Below are 16,735 nucleotides of genomic sequence, written 5' to 3'. Positions count from 1 at the left end.
CACCAACTGTTTAAAAGTTATGGCTAAAGATTTAAGTTTTTCAAAAGTAAGCCAAACTCCAAGGTCAAGGTCAAAATGGTTGGTACCGGCCAAAGCAAGGCCTTATCACAACTGACAATGATGTACCTGTGAAATGTGAAGGTCTTGGTACTAACTGTTCAAAAATTCTGTTCAAAGTTAAAGTTTTAAAAAGTGGATATAACTCAAAAGTAAAGGTCAAAAGGCCAAAAATATTTATATTCAGGGAAAGGTCTTATCATAATTCATTTATTTATGAAGTATGAAAGCTCTAGCACCAACTTTTCAAAAGTATGGCCAAGGTTAAAGTTCGGTAAATTCTTGTAAAATTATATCAAACTCCAAGGTCAAGGACAAAAGGCCAGGTACTTTGGTACCCAAAGGTAGGCTTTGTCATACGAAAAACACGTGGAATATGAGAACTATAACACCAAACAGATAAACAGACAAAAAGCTAGAGAGACGGATGGACAGGGCAAAAACTATGCTTCGAGCATAAAAATAAAGTTACGATTTTTTAACTCTACAGGTTAAACCCCATCCTCGATCCCAGCTTTGAGATTAAAGTTATACCTACCGTCTTCCCACAAAGTTTTATCAAAATAGAAAATTTGACACACCATAAACCATAAGCTACTTGACCTGTTTCCTCCAATTCCTAAATCCGCCCTTGGTAGGAATACAAATAATTAATTTTTTTCTATTACAGGAACGTTGAAAAAAGGGGAGGGGGACAGTCAGAGAAAAAAATCCAACTTACGGGAAGAAAAGAAAGAAGAAGATGTGTGTCTGTGAAAAACTGATGCCCCTCCCATACTAGCTAATGACAAGGGTGTAAATTATTCAAATGCAAATATACCTGCAATAATATAACCCTCTCTCTTTTTTGGGGGTGTGGGGTGGGGTGGGTATATCAGATAAAAATCGGAGAGGGCTACATTATTGCAGCTAATGCAATTTAAACTCAAATGTCAAAAGGTCAAAATTATTAGTACCCAATGGAAGGTCTTCTCACATGGAAAACACCTTTGAAATATGAAAGTTTATACGGACAGACAAACAGATAGACAGACAGACACAAACTATATGCTCCCCAATATTCGATTAAGGGGGGATAAAAAAAACGTGACAATAAAACGAGGGGGGCGGCCTTTCAATGAAATATTCAATGCTAAAGATAATGTTTGAGAAAAAAAAACCGGGGGGGGGGGCTGCCACCCTCCCTAGTCACTATTAGCAACGTGCCTGGATTATGTGGTTCTTAAATTCCAACATGCTTCTTCGTATCAACTGGAGCAATCTCCACTTTGCAGGATTTAAGGTCAGACGATATGTTCCCCAAATATCTGTTTGGTATATCTTCATAATGTATAAAAAAAAAAAATATACAAAATTTTAATAACTTTCTGATTTCTAAACTGGTTTCTAATTGTTTTTAAAAATTTGAAACACTAAAAATGTGAGTTTGGCAAAATAAGTTTTTTCCCTTAGGGATTATATAAGGAATGCCATCATCTGGTATCTCGAACAAATGCCTGGTAAGATACCTCAATTTTTTGTGAGTAATGACAAAATCTTGGAAATAATTATGTTATTGAGGAATTTAACGGCTCGTCTGTTAAAGAGGGATAGATAGAGTCAGAAAGAGAAAGAGATTCATTATAACATAGTCAAAGTCATAATTATATGTATCTGAACTCCGGCGGCTTCGACTGAGAGCTTAGCTTTATGTTATAAGCATGATAAGTGATAACACGGGCATGACGGGTACAGGTACACTGTACGTATGATATGTCCAATCGGAACACGTTCGTCCTTTTCCGTCACCCATTTGCGGTTACGGAAATGGCCGAGTCGTTGATCACTCTTGCGGCCTACTTTTACATAGTTCCGTTCAATTTTACAAACACGAGAAATGTGTATGTGCCGTCTCAGCTGAGTCTCTACGATGAAATTTTCGTGGAGGATTTTGCACAGAGAAATATCTATTTTATCATTAGAACTGAGTGCAAGAACGTTATTTTTTCAAGTAGTAGGATTTAAAATAAGTGCTACAAAATGACAGGTGGGAGTAAATTAGCAACAACTTCAACAGCATCATCAGCTGATTCCTTTTGGTTTAAATATGTCCTGTCATCTATCGCAGCAGTATGTGCAGAAACAGGTGTGTCATTGGTTATACATGTATATTTTTAAATGACTCTAAATTATTTTTTGCATCATCACTTGTCAAGTTTTGAAAGTTTATCAATATAGACCTTCTAAGTTAAATGTTTATCTTTGTTTATCTAACACATGTTCAAGGTCAGTTGCCCCTCTACAGGTAACACTGAAATAGATAACAAAAATTGTTCTTGGAACTATGCTGATTCATTGTTCTATTTGTGTGTGTGTTAATTTTGATACACTTTACACTGCTTTACACATGCAGCCACATTTAAATTCAGTCAGCAGGTCCAGTACAATATCTTGATTTAGCTATATAGCTTTAGATAGCTAAATAGCTTTATTAAGCTATTCAGTATAGCTTAATTTAGCTATTTTACTACACTTTTTTCTTAAAGATGTAATTTTCTCAGTATTTACAAAAAAGCGCACCATGGTGCAGTGATGATATACAACTTTGAACTCTTCTTAAAATAATGCATGTAAAAATCACTCATCAAATTACGTCTCCTTGAGAGACTTTGTACTCAAAGTTCTACAAGTTTTGGGGCCATATAAAGCAATTGATACAGTTACTTCTGCAATAATATTATAATGGAGACCAATTATGTTCAACAAGGATAATTGATTGGTAACAGTTCAGCACAATGAGAAGCAATCATACTCTTCCTTGCCTCAAGGCACCCAAGGTAGTGGACAGTTAGTCTAACAATAGAAATTCTCTTTTTGCTTAAAAGTATTCAAAAGCTGCAAAGTTAGGACTATCTTTGATTTTGGTTGTTGTTTTAATAGTCCATAGTACATGTATGAAGAGTCAAATACATGCGACTTTTTGTTTATTTTCAGCAAAAAACATTTTTGTGAAAAACTGTATATAAATAGCTGAATAAAGCTATTTTAAATAGCTTAATAAAGCTTTTTAGCTATTTAAAGCTATATAGCTAAATCAAGAGATTGTACTAGACCTGGTCAGCTCAAAAGGGCCGGAGCCGGAGGTATATATCCTCCCTCTTTTCCCCTAGATCATTAATACAGTGAAACTTGTCTAATCCTGCTGTTGTATATTCCACAAACCACTTTTCATTCCATATCATGTAATAATCATTGGAACTAAGTGTTGTCCAGAAAATTAATTTCCCTAATGTTTTTTTTTTTTTTATTCACTGTCAACAACAGAGCCCGTTAAATGTGAAAAACTTATAGGTATAAATGTCATTTTATAAGACTTTTCAATAATGTAGCCCTCTCCTTTTTTTTTTAATCTTATGTTTTCTAAAGAGGAAAATTGTTGCATCGAAAAAATCTCCGTAATGGTGCAAATATTTTTTTTAAAATAGGAGCATTTCAGGCAAAATAATATTATTTTTGGATTCAACTTACTTCCAATAAGACTGAGGATTTTTATTTACTGTCAACAACAGAGCCTCTTAAATGCTTAAAAACTTCAAAAGCTGCAAAGTAGGACTATCTGCCATTTCCTGGTAGTTGTACTTAATAGCCATAGTACAGTTCAAGCGTCACGTACATCAGACTTTTTGTTTATTTTCAGAAAAACATTTTTGAAAAACTGATATAAATAGCTGGAATAAAGCTATTTTGAATAGTTTTCAAAGCTTTTTACGCTATTTAAACAATATAGCAAAATCAAGAGATTGCAAACACGACCTGGTCAGCATCAGAAGTGGGATCAGGTGCCATGGAGGATATATGCATCCCCTGCTTTTTTAGATCATTACCCGCAGTGTGCTCTTGTCTAATCAGCTGAAATATATAGCCATTTACGGAAAAAATCCGTAGTCAATTCCAGTGTATAAATATTGGACTAACATTTTTATTTCCCAAAAAGGTCATATGGTATTTTAATACAAGTATTTGTATGACATCATTGTGCAAATACAACAGACAATATATATGTGTCCTGACATTAAGAAGAGCATAGAAAAAATTATTTTAAATTTAGAATTTTAGAAAGGTTGTAACAAATTAAAGTTTCTAAATGTGTACTAACTAGACAATTTAACAGGGATTTACAGGCAATATAAATGTTAAAATGAAATTGTAAAATATGAGTAATAAGTCCTACATTATTTACTAATATTCTGAAAGAAGTAAAGCTCTTGGAGTTGCCCTCTATCACTGAAGTGACTGAACATATTATGGAAAGGGACCCACCAACACCTAACTGCATAATATTTTAAGGGAAATTTTCTTTACACACTTGTACCCAACTCTTTTTCAAAGAATTAGGTACACATGGCCATGGGAAACCTTTTAAGTTCTCTGCATGTGGGAGTCTATCTGAACAGTACAACTTTCATTACAAAAGTTATTTCACAGGAATAATGCAGAAGTTTCTCAATTTCATTTTTTTAAAATACTTTTTTTAGGCTCAGAATGTTTCTGTTGTGTTTGAAATTATTTTTTTGTAAAAAAAAAAAAAATGATTTCCTTAATTTAGCATTAATCATTGAATGTTTTGAAATAATAAAAAAAAAACCGTGTGTAAAATATGTCAGAGTTTTAAGTTCAAATAAATCACAAATAAGTATGCATTATTTATAATGAACATCAACTTACTAGCTAGAACAAACCATGTTTGATTTCATTAAATCAATCAGTAAATTAATTTTCTCTGCATTCTTTCAGCTACATACCCTTTGGACCTCACGAAGACCCGCCTACAGATTCAGGGAGAGAAGGCAGGGGGTGGAGCCCTCATGGCCAAGCGAGGAATGGTCAGCACAGCATTGGGAATAGGCAAGTTACTGGCTCTTACCTAAACTATAGTTCTTATACTTGTTATTCTGATTAATTTCAAATACATGCTACATGTATATTTTCCAAAATGGAATGCGATCTGTTTTCTGTGGAAGCACTTGTCTGATATTGGATCCTGTCAATGACATTTGTCACTAAAAAGTTTCTTGGTATTTTGAATTATAATCATAGATTTCTATAACTGCACTTATATCAGTAAAATTTGGTTATGAAGAACTTGTGTAATTATATAGTCTAGGACTTAGACCTATGGGCATTGTTTGTCATATGATTTTGAAACATCTCCCTGATTTATAGATCCAAATTAAAAAATGACCTGCATCTCCCCTTGGGGATAGGATGGGGCCACAATAATGGAGTCAAAATTTTCATGTTAAGAGAGAGAAAAAATAACTTCAAATTTCTATTAAGAACAAGCATGTCCAGTGTGAATCTGTTGAGCATTGTGGCCCTGGGCCTCTTGTTGTTTTTAGATTTTTTATGTTAAACTTTACTTTATTTGTTACAGTTCGTGAAGAGGGGGTGCTCAGTCTTTATCAGGGACTACAACCAGCTTTAATTCGGCACATAGGTACAGTATATGATTAATTAATACATGTACCAGGTAAATGACATTTAGAGAGAAAGAGCTCATTTTCATAAAGAGAATGATGTAATAGTTTTGCTTGCAGTATATATCAATCAGTTTTTAACAACAGTTAGAGGGCCTTTACCTTTTTTAAACTCTTTATGCACCATTGGTTGGTTTTAACAGTTAATAGGCTTAGCCTTACAGTGACATAATAAGTAATACGACACGTCATGCCTTGACTCAAAATTAGTCTCTGTTCCTTAGATAATAACATGATAAGATGGAATGCTCAATATCTTTTTAGAGAAAACATAACCAGAGATTGCATGGTTCATTTTAGAAAAAAGTTATAAGGAAGCAGAATCTGTTTAATAGGTGAACTTTCATACAAATGAAGCAAAAATCACTGCAATATTTCAATCACCTTCTTCAAGCATAAACAACTTTGACAGAGTATATTGCATCTTCATATAAAGATATCTTTTAAACCAATTTAGGGAGATAAACATTATCCCATTAGACCAACTTCATCTACATTAGAAAAAAATAGGTATTGAAATTTGTATCTGGCCTGCCTATATCTAATGAGTTCTTTGAGATTTTTCTTTTTGTTTGACAGTTTACACAGGTAGCCGGATGTCTATTTATGAATTATTCAGGGAACACATTTTACAAAGAGAGGCTGACGGAAGCTTCCCAGTATGGTAAACAATTCTAAAGTTTTGATTTACATTGGTTTATATAATTTGTTTAAAAATATGAAGCATAGATTCACATTTTTAGGTACATGTATACATTTATTAAGTATAAGAGTAAAAAAGAGTGATTTTAATTGTGGAAATTAAGCAGTTTTAGCTCAACTGAGTCTTTGAGGTTACCTATTGCTATTCTGTTTTTGTTCTTGACTCTATTGCAATTCATCATAAGCATTCATTGGTTGTAAATTTTTGAAACATTTTTAGCTTCTTTTCTTGAACCACTGAACCAATTAAAAAAATTTGCCATTTAGCATCCATGGGTGAAGAGATAAAGTATTTATTGATTTTTCACTGGGTACTAGATTCACATTTTATTGATCCATAAACATCCCAATTCTTTTGCTTTTGGGCAAGATATCTTTATCTACCAGTTAATTTCATTTTATACATCTGTGAATCTATCACAATGTTGTAGTTACTCAGGTGACCTTTAAGGCCTTCTGGCCTCTTATTTAACATGATAATTCTGAGCACTAATGACAGTTTGTAAACACTTGATAGGAAGGCCTCACTAGGGGGGCTGATCGCTGGAGCTCTCGGTCAGCTGATAGCCAGTCCTACTGACCTGATTAAAGTCCAGATGCAGATGGAGGGAAGAAGAAAATTGGAGGGGAAACCCCCTAGGTATGCTCATACAAGAGTAGAAAAAAATTTAAATAAAATGTAATTGCATTTATTTGTTTTTAGCTCACCTGTGCTAAAAGCTCAAGCTTCTTCGGCTCAGGTGAGCTTTTCATCACAAGTTTTTGGTATTTTGTTATAATCATAGTTTCTATAACTGCACTTATATCTGTCTTTGGTTATGTAAACTTTTCACATTTTCGACTTCTTCTCAAGAACCACTGGGCCAATTTTGACCAAACTTGGTACAAAACATCCTTGGGTGAAGGGAAATTTAAATTGTTAAAATGAAGGGACATATCCCCTCGCAAGGGGAGATAATCAAGAAAAGAAAAAAATAGGGTTGGGTCATTAAAAAATCTTCTTCTCAAGAACCAGGGCCAAAAGCTGAAACTTATGTGGAAGCATTTCTAGTGTAGATTCTAAATTGTTCAAATCATGACCCCCGGTGAATCTGGAGCATTGTGGCCCTGGGCCACAATGGGGAATCAAATTTTTATATAGAAATATATAGGAAAAATCTTTGAAAATCTTCTTCTCAAGAACCACTGGGCCAGAAAAGCTGAAACTTATGTGGAATCATCTTGGTATAATGTAGATTCTAAACATGTTCACATCATTTACCCCCGAGAGAAGAGCTCCACATGGGGAATCAAAGTTTTACATAGAAATATATATTGGAAAAATCGTTGAAAATCTTCTTCTCAAGAACCAATGGGCCAGAAAAGCTGAAACTTATGTGGAATCACCCTGGGGTAGTGTAAATTCTAAATTGTACAAATCATGACCCCCGTCAAGGGCGGGGCCACAATGGGGTATCAAAGTTTTACATAGAAATATATAGGAAAAATCTTTGAAAATCTTCTTCTCAAGAACCACTGGGCCAGAAAAGCTGAAACTTATGTGGAAGCAAGTTATAATGTAGATTCTAAATTGTTCAAATCATGACCCCCGGGAGAAGGGCGGCCACAATGGGGAATCAAAGAAGTATATAGAAATATATAGCAAAAATCTTTGAAAATCTTCTTCTCAAGAACCAATGGGCCAGAAAAGCTGAAACTTATGTGGAAGCATCTTGGTATAATGTAGATTCTAAATTGTTCACATCATGACCCCCGGGATAACGGGGCCACAATGGGGAATCAAAGTTTTACATAGAAATATATATTGGAAAAATCGTTGAAAATCTTCTTCTCAAGAACCACTGGGCCAGAAAAGCTGAAACTTATGTGGAAGCATCCTGGTATAATGTAGATTCTAAATTGTTAAAATAATGACCCCTGGGGGAAGGGTGGGGCTACAATGGGGAATCATAAGTTTTTTATAGAAATATATAGGAAAAATCTTTGAAAATCTTCTTCTCAAGAACCACTGGGCCAGTAAAGCTGAAACTTATTGTGGAAGCATCCTTGTGTTATGTAGATTCTAAAATGTTAAAATCTTGACCCCCGGGGGTTGGGCGGGGTCACAATAGGGTATCAAAGTTTTACATCGAAATATATAGGGAAAACTTTAAAAAATCTTCTTAAGAACCACTGGGCCAGAAAAATTTAAACTTATGGGGAAGCATCCTGGTATAATGTTGATTATAAATTGTTCAAAACATGACCCCGGGTGAAGGGCGGGGCCACAATTTGGAATCAAAGTTTTATATAGAAATATATAGGAAAAATCTTTGAAAATCTTCTTTTCAAGAACCACTGGGCCAGAAAAAGTTAATTTTATATATATAGAACCATTCTAGGGTAGTGTAAATTCTAAATTATAGGAATCATGACCCCCGGGGGAAGGGCGGTGCCATTATAGGGAATCAAAGTTTTACATAGAAATATATAGGCAAAATCTTTGAAAATCTTCTTCTCAGGAACCACTGGGCCAAAAAAGCTGAAACATATGTGCCCATGGAAGGATCATGGGTTAGTGTAGATTTCAAAATGTCTAAATTATGATCAGTGGGGTAGGGTGGGGATGCATTATGTATAACAAGGGGGAAATCTGGTAAAGAACAGAATGGTCAAAGCTTCTCAGGTGAGCGATGTGGCCCATGGGCCTCTTGTTTGATCACTTGTCATCCATCCGTTTGTTCGTCTGTAAACTTTTCACATTTACAACTTTTTCTCAAGAACCACTAGACCAATTTTACTAAACTTAGTACAAAGCATTCTTTGGTGAAGGTGAGTTAAAATTGTTAAAATTAAGGGCTGAGTCCCCTTACAAGGGGAGATAATCAAGAAAAGACAAAAATAGAGTGGGGTCATTAAAAATATTTCTTTTCAAGAACCACTGGGCTGTGAGATACTATGCAGAAACATCCTGGAGTAGTGTAGATTCTAAATTGTTCAAATCATGACCCCCTGGAGTAGGGCAGGGCCACAATAGGGAATCCAAATTTTACATTGAAATATACAGGAAAAGTCTACAGTTTAACCACTGGCCCAGAAAAGGTGAAACTTATGTGGGAGCATCCTGGGGTAGTGTAGATTTTAAATTGTTCAAATTATGACCCCTAGGGGTAGAGCAGGTCCACAATAGGGAATCCAAGTTTGACATTGAAATATATAGGAAAAATATTCTCCTCAAGAACTACTGGGCCAGAAAAGCTGAAACTTGTGTGGAAACATTCTGTGGTAGTATAGATTCTAACTGTACAAATCATGACCCCAAGGGATAGGGTGGGGCAATAATAGGTGTTACGTGGGGGGAAATCTTGTGGAGAACAGCTTATTATAATAAGTAAAGTTATTCAGTCTGAGATGAGTGATGTGGCCCATTGACCTCTTGTTTTTAGCTCACTTCAACGAAGTTGGGGGAGCTTATGTAATAACCTCGGCATCGGCATTGGTGTCAGCGTCGGCGTCCCGGGTTAAGGTTAAGTTATTTTGGAGCAGTTTTCTTTTTAAGTACTTCTATGTCCTATATTGATTAGACATGCATGGAGGATGCTTCTAGTGTGTTTCATTGTACCAGTCAAAGTTTCAGATGCTGCAATTTCAGCAAAGGAATGATGAGGTTAATGTTTTTGGACCAGGTTAACATTTTTAGTGCAGTTTTTGGTGTAGGTCTCATTTCCGAGTAACTATAAGCCCTATGTTGACCAAACTTGCATTGATGGTACATCTCAGGATTCACACTACCAGGCTTGCTTCGGATGCTGAATCTGACCTACATTTTCCACATGAGTGAACAGGTTTATGTTTTCGGTGCAGGTCTCATTTCTAAGTAACTATAAGCCCTATGTTGACCAAACTTGCATTGATGGTACATCTCAGGATTCACACTACCAGGCTTGCTTCAGATGCTGAATCTGACCTACATTTTCCAGTTGAGTGAACAGGTTAAATTTTTAGTGCAGGTTTCATTTCTAAGTAACTATAAGCCCTATAGTGACCAAACTTGCATGGCTGATACATGTAAGGATGCATACTACCAGACTTGCTTCGGATGCTGAATCTGACCTACATTTTCCGCTTGAGTGAACAGATTTATGTTTTCGGTGCAGGTCTCATTTCTAAGTAACTATAAGCCCTATAGTGACCAAACTTGCATGGCTGATACATGTAAGGATGCATACTACCAGACTTGCTTCGGATGCTGAATCTGACCTACATTTTCTGGTTGAGTGAGCAGGTTAAAGTTTTTGGTGCAGATCTCATTTCTAAGTAACTATCAGTCCTATGATGACCAAACTTGCATGGCTGATACATGTAAGGATGCATACTACTAGACTTGCTCCAGACGCTGGATCTGACCTATATGTTCCGGATGAGTGAACAGGTTAAAGTTTTTGGTGCAGGACTGATTTCTAAGTAACTATAAGCCCTATGATGACCAAACTTGCATGGATGATACATCTAAGGATGCATACTACCAGACTTGCTCCAGATGCTGGATCTGACCTACATTTTCTGGTTGAGTGAACAGGTTAAAGTTTTTGGTGCAGGTCTCATTTCTAAGTAACTATAAGCCCTATAGTGACCAAACTTGCATGGATGATACATGTAAGGATGCATACTACCAGACTTGCTCCAGATGCTGGATCTGACCTACATGTTCCGGATGAGTGAACAGGTTAAAGTTTTTGATGCAGGATTCATTTCCAAGTAACTTTGAGCTCTTTAATGACCAAACTTGCATGGATGATACATTTAAGGTTGCATTCTACCAGGCTGGCTTCAGATGCTGAATCTGAACTACATTTTTAGGTCACCTGAGTAAACTCAGGTGACCTATTGCTAACTGTTTTCGTCCTTCGTCCTTTGTCGTGCGTTGTCCGTTAACATTTGAACATTTTCAGCTTCTTCTCTGCAACCACTGAACCAATTTCAACCAAATTTGGCACAAAGCATATATGGGTGAAGGGGAACAAAAATTGTGAATTTCATGGTCCCTGCCCCCCTGGGGCCTGAGGGTGGGGCAAAAACCACTAAAATTAATGCAATCTTTAAAAATCTTCTTCTCTACTCCTGGACATCAAGCAGTCAAACTGTTTGCATGATTGTAATCAGCATTGAGTCCTCTACCAAAATTGTGAAATTCATGGCCCTTCAGGGATTCAGGGGCGGGGCTTAAGTATATAGCATTATTTCTTTGTATATAAACTAACTAAGTATATAAATAAAAATTGTATTTTATAGTGAAAATGCAAAATTATTTCTTTGAAACTCTTCTTCTCTGCTCCTGGGTATTGAATAAACTAACTAAGTGCATAGTTATGATGAGCAAGAGTGCCTCTACCAAAATTTTGAATTTTATGGCCCTAGGGTCAGGGGTTCTGGTGTTAGGGCGGGGCTCTATTGATTATATAGTGAAAATACATGAATTTTATGAAAATCTTCTTCTCTGCTCCTGGGTATTAAATAAACTAACTAAGTGCATAGTTATGATGAGCAAGAGTGCCTCTACCAAAATTGTGAATTTTATGGCCCCAGGGTCAGGGGTTCTGGTGTTAGGGCGGGGCTCTATAGATTATATAGTGAAAATACATGAATTCTTTGAAAAAATTTCTTTTCTGCTCCTAGGAATTAATTAAACTAAGTACATAGTTATGATGAGCAAGAATACCTCTTCCAAAATTTTGATTTTATGGCCCTAGGGTAAGGGGTTCTAGTGATAGAGCGGGGCTCTATTGATTATATAGTGAAAATACATTAAATCTTTGAAAAATTTCTTCTCTGCTCTTGGGTATTAAGCATATGAACTACCTATGTAGTTATGATGAGCAAGGACCCTAAGCTTCCAGAATTGTGAATTTCAAGGCCCCAGGGTCAGGGGTACCATAGGCGGGGTGTACTTATATACTGAAACTGGATGAATTGTTTGAGATCTGCTCCTTGATATTAATCAAATATTTTTGAAAAGCAAGGGTGCCTTTTCAAAAATTGTGCAATGTGTGGATCTAGGCCTAAGGGTCAGGGGTTCACGTGTGATAGGGGCATTACTGATTATTGCTGAATATTACTGATTACTTGAAATGCATTTTTGTTCCCCCACCCTGCCTTTGGGTGTTAAGTAAACAAACTAAGCAACTGCTAAGTGTATTGTTATGATGATCAATGGTGCCTCTTTTAAAATTGTGAACGCCATAGCATCTGGCTTAAGACATGAATCAAATTATAAATCACTGGAAAGTTGTTGCATAATGCTCAGGTGACCTATAAGGCCCATGAGCCTCTTGTTTTCTGGATGAGTGAGGAGATTAAATTTTTAAGAAGGTTTCATTTCTAAGTAACTATGAGCCCTATATTGTGCAAACTCGCATGGATGATACATCTTAGGATGCATACTAATGGACGTGCTCCGGATGCTGAATTCAACATACATTTTCCAGATAATTGACCAGGTAAAAAGTTATGGGTGCAGGTCTATCACCAAGAAACTATAAGGCTTAAATATACCAAACTTGCCCAAATGATGCATCAAGGGATGAAAACTCTTAAACTTGCTTCAGATGCTGGATATAATCACATTTTCTTGATGAAGAACTAGTTTGAAGTTTTTATATAGGTCTATTCCAAAGTATCAGATCAAAATTACATAAATGTTGCATTTTTGGATGTACACTTTTTGTTGGGTAATTGTGTGACTTTGCCTTACTTAGGTGAGCTCTGTAATCTCTGATTACTGTAACATTCGTTCAATTTCTGTTTAATCCACGGGTAGAAAATTACGAGTACGCTCAAATTTCCGTTTGTGACCATCATAGCATAAATTAATACCACGATTACAGTACCTATGTTTTTCTTTTTAGAGTTAGAGGGTTTTTTGATGCATTTCAAAAAATAGTGGCAGAAAGTGGTGTTAAAGGTTTATATAGAGGAGTGGTACCAAATGTACAGAGGGCAGCACTGGTTAATATGGGAGGTAACTCTTCTTTATCTTCACACATTTGGTACTGTTTATAGCCTTTTTGTTACCACTGTATGTTTATTTTCATGTATATAAGAAAGTGATTTCAGAATTGATAAGAAATGAATGGGTAGAAGTTGAAATTTGTTCGTATTAAGAGGTTAAAGGTAAAATCAAAACATATTGCAAGCATTGCAGTAATATTAAATTAGAAATGATATATGGGATTAAATCAATGTGTTATACTGTATGCTAATTTGACATCTTTTCAGATTTATGTACTTATGATACAGCCAAACAGAATATTTTACGTCACACTGATCTAAAAGATAATTATGTCACACATTCCTTAGCAAGGTGAGCAATATGAAAAGTTTGAGAATGAATAGTAGTTATATTGTGTATAACAAGTTAGTAATTATCAGTGGCATAGTTCCTGATATTTTTAGGTATATAGTGTATGATAGCTTAACCAATCGTTAAAAGAACATAAATGCTGCTAATAGAGAAGAAAATACATAATGGTATTTATAAACTATTGTACCAGTTTGTTCTTGTTCAACAAAATTCAACACAGTAGTGGATAAGGCATCTGTTGTAGTATAGAGGCATTTTCCTCATGCTTCTTGTCTAAGGTGTACTGGGGATGTATTATGAACTTTCTATTCTTTCAGTGCCTGTTCAGGTTTAGTGGCAGCTACCTTTGGGACACCAGCTGATGTTGTCAAAACCAGAATAATGAACCAGCCAACAAAAAATGGAAAGTAAGTCATCCGTGTAAAAGCAGCATTTGAGTCTGACTAAACAAACTTCAGATAGGCTAAGTGAAACAGGCATATACATCCTGTAGTAACTAAGATTATCATAGGTTTTAAAAATGAATGGTAGGGTGACCTTGTGCATTTTGTTACTCTTATTTACATTAAAAGGTGGACTTTTAATGCTCAGAGTCAGTCTGATTTGCCTTAATATTAAACCCTTCTCAGCTGACGTACTCTGTTGGTTTAAGGGGTTAATCAATTAACAGATGTTTGGTGGCTCTGCCCAGTGCAGTGGGACTAATGGGAATATCTAGGATTTTTAAGAGCTTGAAATACTAGTATTTAAGGTGATATCTGATATTATAATGTCCTTCATTCTTCATGTGAAGTACATTTTAACAAAATGCATTTTTTTTTAACAGAGGATTGCTATATACGGGTTCCATAGACTGTTTAATTAAAACAGCCACACAGGAAGGTGTGATGGCTCTATACAAAGGATTCATCCCCATTTGGTTACGAATGGTAAGACGGGGTTCACTCTATATATAAAATGACCCAGTATTTAAACCAATTAATCCATTGACACCCCATGTCCATCTTCAAAACTTAAGTTGAAATTTTGTGCTTCCATTACCTAGGTTACTGATTTTCTTCAGTCACATTTTTTTTTTACTGTACTGAGAAAAGTTGATTGAAACAGGTCAATTTGGTAAAACATGGCATCAATATACATGGTCCAGCTAGAAATTTTCAATATTTTTGGTCAGGCACAGTAAAACACATTTAAAATGAAGCGCCAGGGATGGACAATTTTCCTTCATATAAGTGTAATTTGTTACAACCAATAAGTTGAAAATATATTTTAAAGTCATGCAGAATGAAAATCACTTGGCGATATGCGTCAATTCATTATAAGCATGTCTGCCATTAGCGTGTTTCATTGTAGTCATCATGAGTCTATTTGAGCTTTACCTAGCTCCATAATTTCAGTTTCCAATCAAGAAATATGATGGAATTCTTTTTGGAGATTGAATTACCTTTCAATATAATCACTTAAGTAATTCTGAAAATGTTCTCATTTTTCAGGCACCCTGGTCCTTGTGTTTTTGGTTGTCCTTTGAGAAGATCCGTCGACTTGCAGGGGCTTCCTCATTTTGATTTAGAAGATTTTAGTGATTGATCAGTATTTAATTAGACCATGTTATAAATATTTTACTCATCTGAGCTGAAAACTCCAGTAAGCTTTTCTGATCATATTTTGTCCAGTGTCCCCTGTCCGTTTGTCTGTAAACACATTTTCGACTTCTGTAAGAACTACGGAACAAATTTCAACCAAACTAGCCAAAAAGTATACTTGGGTAAAGGGAATTGAATTTTATCAATTGAAGGGCCACACCCTTTCTTAAGGGGAGGCAATTTAAAATCAAAGAAAATAAATGCATGGCATTCTTAAAAAAAAAAAGACTTCTCAAGAACCACTAGGCCAAAAAAGAAGATACTTTTGTGAAAGCTTCATAACATGGTGTTTGTTCAAATCATGATCTCCAAGGGTATAGGATGGGGCAACAATGGGGGATCATATATTTACATAGGAATATATTTGTGACAATCATCTATTGGTACATGTACAGGTATTACAATTGAAAGAGCTTTTGAAATATTTACATGTATTTAAAGTCAAACCTTGTTACCTCAAATTCAAGGGGACCAAGGAAAACCCCTTCAGATATATCCAAAATGTTAGAGGTTTAAATGCAATTACATGTAGTAAAAAAAAGTATTTGGGACTTTCAAATTGCATAGACATATCTACCGTACATGTACAATGTCAAGTTTTCCTTCCATCTTTGCAACGTGTATAACAGTGAATGTGTGTTCAGTTGAGTTGATTACAGTCAGAGAATAATGTTGGATGACTTGTCAGTGCCTGTTTTTAATATGTCTTTGTTTTAAATGAATTTTAGAATAACTTATACTGATTAAAAATGTAAACCATATGCATCATTGATTGCGAGTGTAAATGTATTGATCATGTGTGAAACTTTTCATTGTGCTATTTAAGTTTGAATTTGATGAATAATATACTGAAGTATATAGATTTGTCTTCTACAAATTATTTATAAATGATGCTGTTTAAAATAAGCAATACATATATTATATATATATTATATTGATGAATGAATGACATGAATGGATTACATATTTTTCTTGAGGTGAACACACAAATTGATTATGAAGCCAATAAATTTTTAAAGGAAATATAAATACTCATGTTTTTTTTTTTTTTTATCTCATTTTCTCTTTTGGAATTTCTGGTTGAAGTTTTCTTATTTGATATACTTTAACACCATTAATTCTGTGACCTGCATAGGCATTATTTTATCCTCCTTATAACATGTAAGTAATGTAAATCATCTATATTGTGCAACTTGACAGTTTCAAATGTAGCCGCGACAACTAATTTTTGTGACTGATTCTATTAGGGATGTCAAATCGGTCAATTTTTAATACTCGGTTACTCGGACGTTTTTCTCGAGTACCCGGGTGAACAAGTAAATTGATGAATGTAAAACGTTGTAAACACTTGTAGAAATAAAACCACATGCACATGCTCTGATAGGAGGTTTACACGTAAAATTGATGCATTTCTGTTGTAACAATGATTAGAACTTCGTGCCCGACGAAATTTATTTAAGTTCAATTTATTTATCAAA

General features: G+C 35.2%; 1 protein-coding gene across 1 annotated transcript; it reads left to right on the top strand.

Annotated features, from left to right (window-relative positions):
• The first annotated feature begins 1,901 nt into the window (after positions 1 to 1,901).
• Positions 1,902 to 16,263, top strand: LOC134281587 (mitochondrial uncoupling protein 4-like). The gene is made up of 10 exons (XM_062764023.1): positions 1,902 to 2,182; positions 4,831 to 4,941; positions 5,471 to 5,533; positions 6,153 to 6,237; positions 6,793 to 6,915; positions 13,160 to 13,272; positions 13,530 to 13,614; positions 13,932 to 14,021; positions 14,441 to 14,543; positions 15,108 to 16,263. The coding sequence occupies exons 1-10, from the start codon at positions 2,077 to 2,079 to the stop codon at positions 15,177 to 15,179; spliced, it is 951 nt and encodes a 316-aa protein (XP_062620007.1). The 5' UTR covers positions 1,902 to 2,076; the 3' UTR covers positions 15,180 to 16,263.
• Positions 16,264 to 16,735: the final 472 nt, after the last annotated feature.

The sequence above is a fragment of the Saccostrea cucullata genome, unplaced genomic scaffold (genome assembly GCF_032062105.1).
Source record: "Saccostrea cucullata isolate Sc308-1 unplaced genomic scaffold, CSIRO_AGI_Scuc_v1 ctg66, whole genome shotgun sequence".
Taxonomy (NCBI): domain Eukaryota; kingdom Metazoa; phylum Mollusca; class Bivalvia; order Ostreida; family Ostreidae; genus Saccostrea; species Saccostrea cuccullata.
The sequence above is the reverse complement of the archived record's forward strand: the minus strand, read 5'-3'. Positions and strand labels throughout refer to the sequence as shown.